Below are 15324 nucleotides of genomic sequence, written 5' to 3' on the forward strand. Positions count from 1 at the left end.
CGGCGGGAGGGTTTGACAGGGATGGTGTCCCAGCGTCATAGTGCCAGGGCCCCTGTCATTGGCCGCTGCTCCTACCCGCTGCTCAGGCACAGACAGGCAGCTGACAGGACCCCCCCCCCCAGTGCCGTTGCCGGGCCTGCGTCGCGGCCGAACAAAGACAACAACGCGCCTTCACGCCCCTCTGCGAGCGACGCTTCCGGCTGCCCGCCGCACCGAAGTATGTCGCGCCCGCTATCCAGCCACGGCTCCCAGGCGCAAACGAATCCCTCTGCCGCCGCGAAAGCGCTGTCCCTGAAAGGCTGCTCGCATCAGCTGTCCAGCGCCGCCCTCTTTGTGACCAACCTGCGCCTGCTCGACTTTGACCTTTGCGACGATTGGCCCGATATTACTGTTCACACCTTCACGGCCAAGGACGCCCAGCAGAATCAAAAGAAGCGCATCCAATGCACCGAGTGGGCTCTGTTCCGCCTGTTTGAGCTGTGGGATAGAGAAGAGACGCGCGAGGTATCACTTGCCGGACAAGCTTCGCCGTGCCTCAAGCGCTCATGATTCTGATAGAAATTATCGCCCTTTTTTCCGCCTCTCGAGCCCCTCCAGTCGCTGAACCTGCGTGGCGCTCTCTACCGTTGCCTCAATGACCTCAAGAAAAATGGCGTGCTGGGTCGGGAGACGGTGCTACGGAAGACCATGCTGGACGAGTGCAAAGGGGACAAGCTCATGGAAACACTCGTCCTGTTCTCCACCGCTGTGCTGAAGAAGAAAATGTCGAGCCGCAAATCCAAGCGCAAGAACTTAACGGTCGCTCGCCAATATGCGACGGCCGCAAACCTAAGTCCCGACCAGCAAGCCTCGCTACTGCCACTCGTTATCGCCCACAAAGCCGCACTCACCAATACATTGAGGGGGAGGGACGATATGCGGGAGAGGTACATGGACTTTGGGGACTTGTTGGTTCAAAGTAGCCATGAAGCTGTTCAGCGGAACGAGAAGTGTGGGGAAATCCTTGAGACTCTCGAAGAATCTGGGAAGGATTTGCCGGACGCCACTTCTATTAAGCGGATTCTACATGACAACTGGTTGGGAAACCCCGAATGGCTTGAACTCATGGTGCAAGGAGAGCAGGCGGAAGCCGACGACGGCCTTTTCCAAAGGCCGTTTGAGGATATCTGGGGACGAGTACAGCTTGGCCAGGAAGTTGAGGAAGAGACTCGTCATCATCAAAGTCTCTTACAAGATTTGGAGGCGCGAGTGAAAGGTCAGGAGGACAGGCTGTCTCGTTGGAAGGCCTTTCATGAGAAGATTCAAGCCTCACGGCCCGAGGAACCTGCACCAAAAGTCTCAAATACCAGGAGTGCATCGTTGGACTTCAACTTCGACCGTCATCAAGATCTACGACTTGGTAAGACTGCCCCCCATGGGCTTGAAGACGAAGAGTATGCCGCTGTGTCCAAGCTGTCGGAAAGCTATGGTTCCATCCTGGCCAACATGCGCGAAGACTTGGAGGTAGCTTCCAGGGTCAAATCGAATCGACCTGAACCAAATTTCGTGCACAAACCCAAGCCGTCCAGCATCCCGATGCAGCCGGCAGGTCAGAGACGGTCTTTGGTATCGCGACCGCGAGCCAGGCCGGAACATACAGAACCGCCCTCGCCCGAACCCAAAATACCGGCGAAGCCATCATTCAACAGACCAAACTCCCCGGACTGGTTTTCTCCGCTCAAGAATTCGCAAGTCACGGCAACACAATCAGAATACGAAACGGAAGAACCGGTCAGAAGCCCCTCGCCCACACCAACTCGATCCACCTTCGACAATCGCAGCATCCTCGAGCAGTACGCCTCAGATCATGAGGGTTCCGAGCCAAGGGCCGCAGACTCACCCCCGCCGCCTGAGGAGCTCGCCGATGAGGGCCCAATCCACGAGCCAGCATCGCCCATACACCACCGCCGCTCCCCCTCCCCACCCGCGCCCTCGCCATCTCCACCACCAAACCACGAGGACCTTCTCGCCGAGCAGATCCTCGCCGGCATCGACGCCGCCAGCCCCTCTCCCGTCAAGCAGCAGCAGCAGCAGCAGCAATCGTCGTACCTCACCCTCATGGAGCGCACCCGCCTCACGATGGAAGGCCACACCAGCTCACCCGCCAAACCCACGCCCGCACCCCGCGCCCTCGCGCCCGAAGAGCAGGCCAAGGCCGACGCCACGGCCGCCCTCATCGAGCGCACGCGCCAGACCATGCTGGCCATGGCGCCGCAGCAGCCGCCCGCCAGCAGCAACCCGAAGAAGAACGCAAAGGGCCGCAACCGGTCGGGCAGCAGCAGCGCGAAGAACGGTAACGGGGGGAACGTCCGCGCGCGCAGGCGCGCCAGCCTCTTCCCGCCGAACCCGTGGGAGGACAAGCGCAAGTTCAACCCGCTGTTCGAGGAGTGGGCGGAGAAGGCGACGGCCATGGAGCTGGAGGAGAAGGGGTTGGCGGTGCCCGCCGCCGCCGGCAGGGCGACGCCCAAGGATAAGCTGTTCGAGGAGGATGTGGACGAGTCGAGTGTGTTTAAGAGCAGGCCGAAGATTGCGGCGAGTCCGTTGTTGGAGCCCGAGGAGGGCGGGGATGGTGTGAGTGAGTTGGGTGGTGGCGGGAGTGAGTTGGAGTATGATGATGCGATGGAGGAAGAGGAGGAGGTGGACGAGGAGGACGAGGAGGATGAGACGGTGGGGGCGTGGGAGAGTAGTCCGTTGAAAGGGAGGGAGAGGTAGAAGGTGGGGTTGGAGAGGAAGTCGGTATTAACCAATTGTATGTTACAATGGGCATGTGGGCGATTAAGCTCTGGCGGTGTTGGTTCTAATTGATTGTCGGTCGTGATCTTCGATTCTGCCATGAAGAGAGGGAGTGCTGCTGTTGGTTAATTGGAAACCTATGAAGTCTTGATTCGTCACACGGCGTTATCCATGGAACCTAAACAGCAAACTCATATGGACCTTCTGTCGTATAACCTCAGATTCTTCTATCATAGGTAAAACTCTCCTACAGCGTGCAACGAATATCCCCGCGCACGCACAGTCACAACATAAGTTGGTGAAATCACACTCCTTGCAAATAATTGGGTATTGAATAACTCATGTTGCTCTCTTTGCATCCACAGCGCCCCGATTAGGCCGGAAGCGGGTAAGGTCGCTGACTCCCATATCATTACCTCCTCCAACTCTCATAGCAGCGGAACCCCTCTTCGAACGCTTGAATACATATCCTCAAAATCATGCTAGGCGCTTTATCCCGCCGTGAATCATGCAGAGAGCCGTTTACCACTTGTCAATGACGTCCGTGCCCGTCAAGTTGGGCTTGACGACCTTGCCCTCCAGCCAATCCTTGCACTTCTTGTACAAGATATCACGCTCAGGTCCATGGCTGTTAAGGTCTAACTTTGGCGGAGTATCTATACAGTCCTCAAGCCAGGCCAGGTACCGATATCCGCTGTTTGAATACGCCGCAATAGTCAGCGAGATGATGGTGGAGATGGTGAGAGACTTAGCCACGCAACTGGAACGTGCAAGCGCAGGGCGCTCTGCACAGTCCAATGCTTCGTGGAGTTGAAAAGAAGATGCCGTGACCGAAGAGTGCACTTACGAAGGATACTTCATGACCTCCTTCTCGGGAATGTCAAAGGTCCTGCCGGGGTGGACCGGGATCATCTTGTCCTTGTCGAACAGCAGCGTGTAGAAGCAGATACCCCAACGACCCTCACGCTTCTCCAGCATGAAGAAAAAGCGGCATTCGGCCTCGTTGTCCACTTCGATGTTGTTGAAGGTGAAGCGGCAGGTGATGGTCACTTTCATCTTGGCGACGGCTCGGTTGCCCTGAACGTCGACAGTTTGGCCGATGATGCGGTGCATGATGTACATGAACTCCTTGCCGCGCGAGAAACCCTGGGAAAGTGTGAGTTACGGGTTGAGGGGAGAGAGAGAGAGAGAGAGAGAGAGAGAGAGAGAGAGAAGAGGGTACGACGTACGTCCTTGGAGGCTTTGATGAATTCGTCGATGGAGCCCTGCTTCCAGCTCGTTGCGATATAGGCGTCATCCCAGAACTGATCAATGTACAGTCAGTTTATGCCCTTATCATCTCTATGGATCATCTCTTCCCGCAGGTCGTCATGGCGAGTTGGCTGGCTGGAGAGCAATGGATCACCTCACCATTGACCGGTAGTTCTCCCATTCAGCGGCATCGCGGTAGCAGCCCCAGCCTTCGCAGATCTCACGGATCTTGAATCGGTCTAGCACCTCGGCGTCGGTGCCAGTGGCGTTGTTGCGCGAGGCCTCGGACGGCCAGTGTGGAGGTTGGGTGACGGGATAGAGTTCTGGACCAAGGAAAACCCACGTTTATCAGAATTGGATCGGAAGTAGAGCTTGAGAGCCATTGTAACACTTACCGCCACCTCCGGCTTGGTGGCGGAGGGAGGTCGAGAAAGCGCGCGCAGCCTCACGACGTACGGGGGTACGAAGGGCGCCGCGGGAGACGGCGGGTCTGATCGCGTTGAAGACGGGACGGAACATGGTGGAATTCAATTGGTGGCGAGGAAAGAGGGAGGAGGAGGGCGAGGAAGACGGCCAAGCAGAAGACGCTTGACGTGGACACGACACAGCTTTTATTTATTCGTTGAAGCTATCGGCAATCACGCATAGCACTACAGCTACAACGCCGCAATTGAATAGCTTCTGGGCAGCATAAGGACATAGCTTCCTCGAGGTACCCGCAACAGCTTCGCATCAGGAACACCGGTCCCGCCGATTCCGGTCAACTCCCAATATCAGCACACCGCAACGAAGGGGAATTAACGCGAGACATAATGACGGGGTAACGCCGAACCCCGGCCGCGTTGTCACAAGTACGGAAAGCTTAAGGGGGCAGATCTTTCAGGAACAAGGTTAGCATGACGTCTGCATAACGAGAGTAACGCGACACCTTCCTAGACAGGACGAGGTATATACGTACATAGAACGCCTTACGAGTACTACACCAACTGTCTGTATTTTCCAGAGTTGTACATTAAACCCAGTTTGTCTGTTACTCTACGTAATAGAGAGCCATGACACAATCGGGTGAAAGCTGGACAGACGCGATGAAAAGCTGTGATAGCACGAGGGAGGAGAATTGTGGAGGTTTGTTTACTCGGGGAATCGCGATGGCTTCGCTCATAGTTTCTGAAAAGGGAGTGGAATAATACAGGGCATGTTTGTGAAGAAAGTGGGTACTGTTGGTGGAGTTCATTCCGGATGATCAGGCCGGGGAAGCGAGGGGGGCAAGCCTGGATTGTAACGAACAAAGCGCGCCTTATCGCGACAGCCGCGCGGTGAACAGGGTTATGCGCGCGAGCATACTGGGGTCTGAGCGGTCATGGGGGCAGGGTCCAGGCTTCCAGTTATGTCGGTCTTGGGGCATTTCCAGGTCAACCTACTTCAAGATTGATGATGCAACTTTCCGAGAAGGAAAGAACGACCTAAGATACAGATGGCCTGCTTGCTTCCTCGGGCTCAGCATTAATGACAGCGAGGAGTTCGAGGGGCGGGATAGGCGACGTTGTTGTCACGAAGGGCGGGAGCGGGCCGAAGAGGCTCCAGTTTTGCGTGGCGCGTTGTCTGTGCTCTCTTCGAAGTGGCTTGATCTGATGAGGACTTCGGCAATGGGCATCGGCTTCTGCGGGCAGATGAGGACAGATGAGGACAGATTCGCATTCAATAATTGTCGACTGATCGATCTCGAGTCGAGGCGTGAGCCAGTTGGTGTCCTAACGTCCAGCTTCACGACTCTCGGCAGCGAGGCTCGGGACAGCGCTTGCACATGCTAACGGAGAGTTCGGATGGCCGAAGGAAACCGGATCCGGATGCAAAGAGGTCCCGAACTGGTTTGCTTGTGGTGTTGTGGATCGAGGAGGGAAGCACCGGGAAGCACCGGGAAGCACGTGATCACCGGAGAGCATCGGACGACACGGCAGACGATCTGGAAGGATGCGTCTGCAGCAGTTCCGAGAGAATGGTCCAAGGCCAACGGGCGCGCGGGTTGGGTGTGGAAGCTTTGCCGGCAACCCCAAGTCGCGAGGGTTCACGTGCCCGGCTCGGTGCGCGAATGGAAGGAGCGGCCACTTTTTTCTGCGGCCAGGCGGGGCAGGTGGCCCGATCAACGAGGGGATGCGAACCTTACTTCCGCAACTTCTGTCAACTATATCAGTCACTGTCTCCCCGGATGCTGATGTTGCACTGTCTGAGAAGAGCCGTCCGTTCTCACCAGTTAACCATGACCTTTCGTACCACTCCCATCGGACGCTGCCTCGGCAGGACCTGCAACCCGATGACTGATCAGATGTCATATATGAGCTGCTTTCCCATCCACGCCGCCTCGCTCGTTCCGTACAATTCATCGTCTGCTCATGCGAAGCATCTCTGAAAGCGGCTCCAGACGATGTACTCCCCGCCTGTTGGGGAACGAAATAGCTCGGAATAGTAATAGAAATTGTCATTAAATGGTAGCACTTCGAGACACATTAAGAAGTCATGGTACGTATTACACATCAACACACCTTTCCCCGGTTTGCACCTCTCGAATTTCATCTCCTGATATCATTCCAGCTCTCGCTTCATCACGTCCGTGGCTCATGCAATCCATCCTACACCTGACTCTCCGCCGACTTCCTCTTCTGGCTTGCACCCTTGATCATGGTCGACAGATCGCCAACTGCATTCCGTTAGTATTGAGCTGAAGTGCGCTGCATGCCAGAGTACTCACCTGGAAGCTGGAAGGGGAAGTCCAAGGCCGCGAGCATGATGGCGAAGAAGATCCACCACCCGCCGGCACACGTCACAAAGAGGAAGGCACCACCCGCAACAATCAGGTCCGTGGCCAGGCCCGCGTTTCCGTTGGACGTCTGCCAATAGGCGCCTGCGAGCAGAGCAAACCCGAATGTGAGGGTAATGAAGATCAGAACGAAGACAACGTTGGTTCGGAGAGCCAGGATGAAGAAGAGGAAGCTCAGGAGACTCATCGCCAACAGGAAGAAAGCTGGTACGCACCACGGTTAGCGTGAAAACGTCCGCGATGAAGAGCAGGGGAACAAGCTTACCGAAGCTCGAATTGAATCCAACCGTCTGCAGTCCAGCAGCCGCATTGTTCGGATCGGGCGAGTAAGCGCCGTAAGCGTTGAAGAAGGGCTGCAGCGTTCCGCCGAAGGACAGCCAGAAGGCGCCGAAGGATCCGAAGACGACGAAGGGGAACGTGTTTCCGAGGATCCATTCACCGATGGCGCCCATGAGCATGAGAACTCCACCGAAGAAGAAGTATGTCGCAGTTCCGGAAGCTCCGCTACCACCCGATCCTCGCCAGCCCATGAGGATGCAGCTAAGTGGTGAAAGCGACAACAGAAATCCTACCAACGCACTGCATTCCGATCAGCCAAGGAGCACAAAGGCACTTTCGAGCCAACTTACAGTGGAGTCGGGTTGCCAACCATCTTGCGCAGATCTCCTTTGACCTGGTTCTGAGGCGACAGGTACATCTTCTCGAAGAGCTCGGGCGAGATGGAGATGCTGCCCGCCGTCCTGACCCGTCTCAGAGCCTCGTCGGATCCCATATGCGGATCGAGCTGCTCGCTGTGAAGGCCATTTTGGCTTTGGCTGAAGTCCTTCTCGAGGGGGCCATCGGGCGCCGAGGCAGCGACGGCGTAAGGGTTTTCGGAAGTCATTGTGAGCTGGGGGGGTATCAAGAGGAGATTGGTGGATGGGTAGGAGCCGACGAGATGGAAAGGTCCGATCTGTGGAGGCAGGTTGTCAAGGTGGGAGGCGGCTCGCTCATATACGGGTGGGCTTCTTGTCGGGAGGGCTCCGGCTCCGCACGTCGGCCTCCTTTGTTGACCGGCAGCTAAGGTGGAGAGGCCAGCGTCGGCGTCTTCGCACGCCGCTGATCATGCAGCAAGCCTAGTCTCGCTCAAACCAATGGGGTGTGGCGCAGCAGAGGCATTGGGCGATCCGGACCAGCCGGCGCTCCGCAGGCCAGTCCAAAGGCAGCAGCACACGAAGCTCTCTGGCGGACGATGGCATCGTCGGTTTCCCCAGACGCCAAACGGCCGGCTTATTTCCACGCGGGGAAGGCGGGCTAGACCAGTAATGGCCAGGGGCGGAAGGGCTGGAGCACGAGGGTAGCGAATCCTTGACAGCGGGTAGTCGGAGTGACTGGTGAATGGTACGAGTCAAGGGGCGACGGTTGGTGAGGAGATGCGAGACTAGGGCCGGGTAGGCGGAGAGCGCGCGCTGGGGAAGTCTGGGGCCAAACCGCCGCCACTGCACTGGCCCGCTAAGACCACTAACTAGCAGAATGCGGGGGAGGGTGCATCCCCGACTTGCATCACCGCCGCCTGTCCGCTCCACCAGCTGCTGTCGCTGAAGACTCGCCCCACGCCGCCCTCCAAGGGCATTGCGCGGCACTGGGCCCGCTCACACTCCATGGATTCACCGCCACGCGTTGGAGCATCGCCCAACAGCGCCATTGGAGCGTTAGCTCGACCGCAAGCGCGACACGCCGGCCGACGCCATCCCGCATGCCAAGCTTTGCAGCAGCGCTGTGATATGCTCGGGCTAAGGGCAACGCAGCGGCCGCGACACGCGCCGGCCGCGCTGAGCTGGACCGGACAAACCCTCCGCCATGCAGGAACCCAATCCCTCCCTCCCTCGAGCCTCATCAAACGCCGGCAGCTGTACCGCATTTCCACCGAGTCGACCTGTGCTCAAGAGCCTCCATCAGGATCGCCGTGAGCGTTGGTGCGCTCTTCTTCGGCTGGGGTTTGACGCCACGCCCCTCGAGACTACCGCACTGCCGAGCCCGTCCGTCTCCGCATGCGCATGGGCTAGGTACCTCCACCTGTCCCGTCGCGCGGGGTGGTCTCGATGCTTCGATGCTTCGGTGACGACGGCTGACAGCTGGCTCTCCTCACCAGCTGGTACGCACCAGAGCTCATTTCGATCAGCCACGCCACTGTAGTCGCCATTCAGTCTCGATCAAGTATCCATGGCATTTTCATCATTTGCAACTTGTGCGGAACTCACCATTCCAGGAAGCCCCTACTAAAGTAGCCCTGGATCGATTCCCATCCTGTTTCTGAACGGCCCTTTTCGCACGTTTTTGTCGGCATGACACTTGCCACATCCTAAGCTTAGATCGCCGGTCGCTACCGCTTCGTGGCCAATCGTCTAGCCCTCCTCTGGACCGACCTTGGCGCTCGGCGGTACCAGACCCTGCGAGCTGGGGTACTACGGCCCGTTTGTTGTCAAGAGCTTCCTTCGTGCCTACATTCGGACAGCTTCTTCCTAAAGGCGCCGCACTGAGCCAGGTCGCACACGCACCATCAACATCCCCAACAGCTCTGACTTTTGACTTCTCAGAGGGCTAATGCAGCCTTTAAACAAGTTCGAACACAGGGTAATTTTGCCACTAAGCCACGTGCATGCGGAGCCTAACGCATCTCCCGAACTCGCTTGTTCCTGATAAACGATGCCAATCCAGATCAGTATCTCCACTTCAGCCTTCGCTTCCGAGGGCACCTGACCACCAAATACCATGACTTCACAGCTTCACATCGTCCTCAAGCACTATTCCATCCAGCCGAAGCACGGTGCCTCTGTCTTGGCACGGAAGCCGCAGGCCTCTCCAATTCTAAACACTCAGCCAAAGAAAAATAAATACCTAAGTGTTCCTTGACCTTCATCATCCTGATGTGCAACCGGCATAGGACGCACACAATTGTTTGAAATCCTCAACAATTCCGTCGTGCTAGTCTTGACCTATCCGGCCACGCGTAGCACGTAGCAAAGCCGCCCCATTCCTTCGTCCGGACGTCCGGATGCGGCTCCGCACCACACTTACGATTTCCGGGGTATCCACACCCCAACCTTCCAATGGCTGGCTGAGGAGCTCTTTGGAGGCGGTCAGCCCTCTGTTTCATCCGAGCTCACAGATAAATTGTCGGGCACTTGTCCCTCTTTCGTGTCCGTGCCAGCTTGCTTTCACTCCGGTCCCGGCGCGCGCGCGCGCGCGTATCGATGTCAATGCATGTACGGTGATGACGGAGATTGCGCTTCTGCATGCAACTGCGTCAGTCCTTGTCACCGAGCGTCTGGAAGTCGATGGGCATGACGATATCTCAGATGGTTTCGGGGTGTGCAATGATCGCCGTGACGCGTGCGGTTCCTGTCTTCGGTAGATCTGCTTGGAGTGCTCTGTCGCTTGTCCGAGGTCTCAGAGACAGCCCGGTCACGGACACATTTTAACACGCAAGAACCAGCCACATCATTCGCCGTGATGTTCTCCGCCAAAACCGCTGAGAAGACCGCAAGTGGCAAGGTACTGAGCCTCAGCCCGGACCGACGGGAGACCAATCCCATTTGCACCTCCAGCTAAAGACCCTTGTCAACTTCGTCGGGGTGGTCTATAGAAATTGCCTTATAGGCTGTCAATCAAGTCAAAACTGACAAGCAGAAGTGGATCAATTATCCGCTGAGCAATGCTGCGTACCTGGACATAAAGTGCTAATGCGAACTTGGAAGCAATCACAGACCTCTTCTGTGAGGATGGCTGCTTCGGTGCCTGACTGAATCATCAAACGGGTAAAGAGTTCAGGGCGGCGACCATGCGGACCGTTCAAGTCCTAGTCATCTATCCTACTTCTATCACACCAACAAGCGAATCACGCGTTCTCCAAACGCGTTGTTACTGTATTATTGTGCACCATGACAATCTACCAGAGTTTCTTTCACGAAGACAGTCTATCGGATTGCGCGATCATTACCAGATCTGCACTGGGATAGAAACAGAATCGCCACAGATGACTGCGCCTCAATGTCAAGGATGCTGGTTTTCCTTGAGATCGATGAGTCCCTCAGGTTTCCGGGGCACTCTCCAAAGTGTGGGGCTCCGACCGAGCTCCACAGGAAAGGAGCAATCATTCGTACAGCCATCTCAAATCGCCATGGCCCGATCCCAGAAGAATACTGGGAAGTACACCGACACAGGACGGAAGTGGGCTCCGCTCGTCCCAACAGCCTACACGACTAATACACATCGACCATGATCCGTCAATTAACAACGTCGCTCGGCGTCTTGGTGGCTGCCGTATCCATGCATGCGAGTCGATGGACCCAGCACTGGTGTTGGGTCGCTCGCATCCAGGACGGCTTTGCTTCCATCAGCCCGGCTCTAGTTGCTCCGTTCGTCCCCTTGAGCGGTACCCCGCCACGAACGAGACTGTCCCAACGACTTCCTTCGTGCAAACAGACTCCGCCACATGAGGAAAGAAGTATAGCTGTCCTTCAAGGTCATATCGACACGGTGTACCGACGAGTGGGCTCCTTGGGCTCGGCCGTCTCCTGTTGACCGCTCTGCGGCTTTGAGCGGTTTGCCACCACCGGCGTTCGAGACGGACTTCACATCGGTGAGAAAGGAAGGACGGTGGCATCGGCGAGAAGACGCCACTTGCCCTGACCTACCAGGGATATCGCTGCAGTGACATGACATCAAGTACTAGTTCACCACGCCGAAAGAAGAAGGACCTCCTTTTACGGAGCGCCCATGGAGGCTCTCCGGCCAACTTCAAGCTGCGGCGGCTTATTTGGGATAGGCGAGATGGCTCCGGCAATTCCTGGCATCGGAGAGGTGGAGAGACGGAGAAACTTGATAAGTCGGCCTTTGAATGACCGGTTTCATCGTGAACTATTTCGTCCGTCCGTCCCTTTCAACACGATGGCGCCTTGCAACGGAGATTTCTTCTACCACACCACCGTCTTTGCACCGGAACTGCCATGACACTACAACAGACTAATGCATAGCCAATAAACCTTGGAGCTCCGGTGTCGCAACTTCCAAAGGTTCGCCAGATGACGTGTTCAGGAGCACCCACGATCACTTCCATGCCGGAAACTTTTGGTACAGCCTACCTGATCGTGTTTGACGGGACTTGTTGCCAAAATCTTGCCATACAAGCAGCATGTGGTACGGAAGAGTAAACGGGAACTTCCCCTCAATAGGTTATTTCTAACTCATTCACCCTCCACCATGGCTCCTCCTTTCCGTAGCAGCTTCACTATTCAACATCCTGGCATACTAAGACAACGAGCATTCCAAGCATTAACGGACGGTATCAGATCTTTATAGCTGCAAGTTGCTTGTTCTACGGAGTCTGGCAAGTCGGTATGACTCAAGTTCTCGATGGTGTTTGCCATCGCGTCCGTGGTACCGCAAGACCCTCGCCACCAAAATCAACACAACCCACAGAGAGCCTGCTGTAAAAACTGAGGAACAAACAGTTCCAAAACAGAGAAAAGCAAGCAAAGAAGCGATACAACAGGAGTAAAAAGAGAGAGAAGAGAAAAAGGCGTCGCCCCAGGGAGCAAAACTACGGCCTCCGCCCGCAGGTGGAGGACGCAGAAACCCCGTCCTCAGGTCCTTTCCGTTGAACCCTCGGGGATTTTTTGCGAATGCAATGCTCTCGGCAGCGCGATTGAACTCGAGGACTTCGGGAAGTGCTGCGAGTGCATCGCCGACGCCCAAACCTAGACCAACCAGGCCCCAAAGTGTGGGCGTCGGCGATAATAGTGGAGTTGCGGAAACGAATTATATATGTACACAACACAACCAATTCACAGAGCATTTGCTAATGCTTACTTTGATACACCGGGGCGTATGTCGTACTGGCTCAAAGAAATTCTGTCACAGCGAGAATCGGAACAGTTTTCCAAAAGTTTGCATGTCCTCTGGGAATACTATCATGATCTCCATGATCTACCACTAATACATATATGCAATATGCACACTCTGTCATGTCATGGTGAGCAACAGCATGGCGACGTGAGCTCTGTATTTGTGTAGAATCTGACAGAAATACTTTTCGACAGGTGCATTTTCTTTTCTGCCTTCTGCCTCTTCTGCGTTGTCGAAGCATCAAACACACTTCACGACTAAGTCTTTACTCACTCCACATGCATCAATGGATGTGTTTGGTGCCTGGTTGTTCGTGTCAATTTTCTTGACATGCACATTTTTGCTGCGATAAATACCATGAGTCGATGAACTAGAGCGTGCAAATTCTAATTAACGACTTTCTGCATAGAAGGAAGACTCGTCGGACCCAAAGCTTTGTTCGATGAGAAGATAATCAACTTCGGGCCATGTCAAAAGACTCTTTTCAGGCCCTTTCCAATGTGAGGGGGACATTGAGTACGTTTGGTGCTACACCTCGACCAAGGCCGCCCAACCGCCATCACTGTACATGCCGATTAAGCATATTATTGCATGTTGTCTGACGTATGAAAATTTATGCTGACACACTTGACGAGGTGATGCATCTTACATCTATGTACGGCCCACCGCATCTGTCGCTTCAATTTGACTTTGCGAGGTTTCTCTGATGCCCACAATAAGCTCTCCAAGGAGTATACGTCATAATAATCCAGGTACAGTCATCTCACATTCATTTTGAGTCACGCGACATATTATATGAAGTGGTAAGCCCACATGAAACTCAGCTGACCATCAATACATCTGGTTTGCTGTCGAGAAGGAATGTTTGGCTTGCATGAGCTGCTGCCCAAAGCTCACCAGGCGATGGGCTGTCAGATTTTTGATTGGTCATCTCGTGTTGACGTGCGCTCGTGGAAGCGCGTCCGTGCTATTCTAGGTGTCTTTGGATCCATCAAGGGTTGAACAGTTGAACTGGATAACCGAGCGGATATCCAGAATCAAGAAGGCGTCTTTGTGTTAGCATACCTCCCCACTGGTATCTATACATGCTTTTCAAGCTTCACCCGCTGCAAGACACTGGTATCAAACTCGGCTTCCACCAAAAATCGCAGCCCCCACTTAATGCAATCTACACACGCATCCACGAGATAAGAACGGGAGGCATCCTCTGCACAATTCCCAAGAAATGCTCGGTTTCCAAGAGTCGGGCATCACGCGAGCAAAATTGTACACGAAATCCCGCAGCTGCAAGGCATCTGCACTAGAGTCATACGCTGGTGCCGCCGTGCACGTGGATACTTGCATGCAGAGTGCGGCGCGCAGGCGCGCGTCTGCGCTTGTCAGTGACTATTGACAACCAGCATCTCGGACCCCTCTCCATCGATTAAGCAGCTTCGGACAATCAGATTGTCACGATCCCTATCCGCTTTCTGCAATGCAGGTTTAGGTTTCACCACTCAAGCTTGTGGACATGCAATGTTTGCTCGAGCATTTCCCGTCATAGCCGTCTCGCCTTAGGTGCTTAGTGCACGCACTACGTTGCATCGCACGTCTTGGATAAACGAAGCGGAAAAAAGCAGACAGTGACCAAGTAGGAACAAAGTAGAGAAACGCTCGGGGTCGTGTTCTAAAGGAAGAAGCACTGAGAACGGGTTCTTGCATTCATGAAGCCCTGCATTTAGTAGCCAATCAGCGCCACACATTGGGATGGAATAAGGCGAACGGGCATGCATGGGCGGCACAACAATCTTGATAGGTCAAAATCTGTCGCCTTACGTGGCTATTTCTGGTTGCCTCGTGTTTCATCCCGGCCATCGCTTGCATTTTAATCGCTACAGTGGTCCGCAGCTCCCGTGGCTCTCGGCCGAATTTTCCACTTCTTTTGTTCACGGTGGCTACCTCCCTCGTAGAAGTCTCGGTGAAGTCCGAGGCTGACGAAGGCGAAAAGAAGGCAACGTGGCAGTGCTATGAAGGCCATTGGATGATAAGTCGGTATCATGTCAATCTTTGCCACCATTATGCAGGCAAAGGGAGCTGATAGGAATCTTGGCCTGTTGTAAGAATGAGCAAGCCACGGCGAGGCGAGACCCGGGGAACCGGATGGGAGGTAGCGATCTACATAGAAGTATAGGTGCAACCACAGAGAAAAGGCAGTAGAGCAGCTATAGCGTCCGGCATGTGGCTGTTGGTCCAATACAAGCTCAGCCCGAGCACACTAGCGTAGTCAGGGGCCACCCATCGAGAATATAGCTGCATGCACGAACGCCCCGCCAAAAAAAGGGGACGTAATAGGTGGGCATCGGTTGGCGTTCGGGGCGGACCGCTGCAGCCTTCGCCTCGTGCAACTATGCCAACTTCAGCCCTTGCGGGTCCAAGTAAGGGGACCTCGTTTCGCTCGCGAAGCCGTAAGCTCTGTCTTGTGGCAGACCCCGCTTCAGCACTTCTATGGTTGATACTGCTTATAATTTTTTTTTTAGAGTTACTAAAACTAAAATAAAGGAGTGGAGTGACCCGGCGTTCCTACTTACGCGATCGGCAAAGGAGTGATGCCCGATTCGCCT

At 55.1% G+C, this 15324-nt stretch overlaps 3 protein-coding genes across 3 annotated transcripts; 1 reads left to right on the forward strand and 2 right to left on the reverse strand.

Annotated features, from left to right (window-relative positions):
* Positions 1 to 219: 219 nt before the first annotated feature.
* BKCO1_3000262 (uncharacterized protein) lies at positions 220 to 2751 on the forward strand (the record flags this gene model as incomplete). Its single annotated transcript, XM_020274166.1, has 2 exons — positions 220 to 504; positions 559 to 2751. 2 exons carry the CDS (start codon positions 220 to 222, stop codon positions 2749 to 2751), a joined length of 2478 nt encoding a protein of 825 aa, XP_020134450.1.
* A 543-nt stretch (positions 2752 to 3294) lies between these two features.
* BKCO1_3000263 (pea pathogenicity protein 2) lies at positions 3295 to 4542 on the reverse strand (the record flags this gene model as incomplete). Its single annotated transcript, XM_020274167.1, has 5 exons — positions 3295 to 3466; positions 3620 to 3918; positions 4002 to 4076; positions 4183 to 4346; positions 4419 to 4542. The coding sequence occupies 5 exons, from the start codon at positions 4540 to 4542 to the stop codon at positions 3295 to 3297; spliced, it is 834 nt and encodes a 277-aa protein (XP_020134451.1).
* A 2108-nt stretch (positions 4543 to 6650) lies between these two features.
* On the reverse strand, positions 6651 to 7721 carry BKCO1_3000264 (gpr1 fun34-class plasma membrane protein; the record flags this gene model as incomplete). Its single annotated transcript, XM_020274168.1, has 4 exons — positions 6651 to 6718; positions 6770 to 7042; positions 7104 to 7417; positions 7468 to 7721. The coding sequence occupies 4 exons, from the start codon at positions 7719 to 7721 to the stop codon at positions 6651 to 6653; spliced, it is 909 nt and encodes a 302-aa protein (XP_020134444.1).
* Positions 7722 to 15324: the final 7603 nt, after the last annotated feature.

The sequence above is a fragment of the Diplodia corticola genome, assembly GCF_001883845.1.
Source record: "Diplodia corticola strain CBS 112549 chromosome Unknown scaffold3, whole genome shotgun sequence".
Taxonomy (NCBI): domain Eukaryota; kingdom Fungi; phylum Ascomycota; class Dothideomycetes; order Botryosphaeriales; family Botryosphaeriaceae; genus Diplodia; species Diplodia corticola.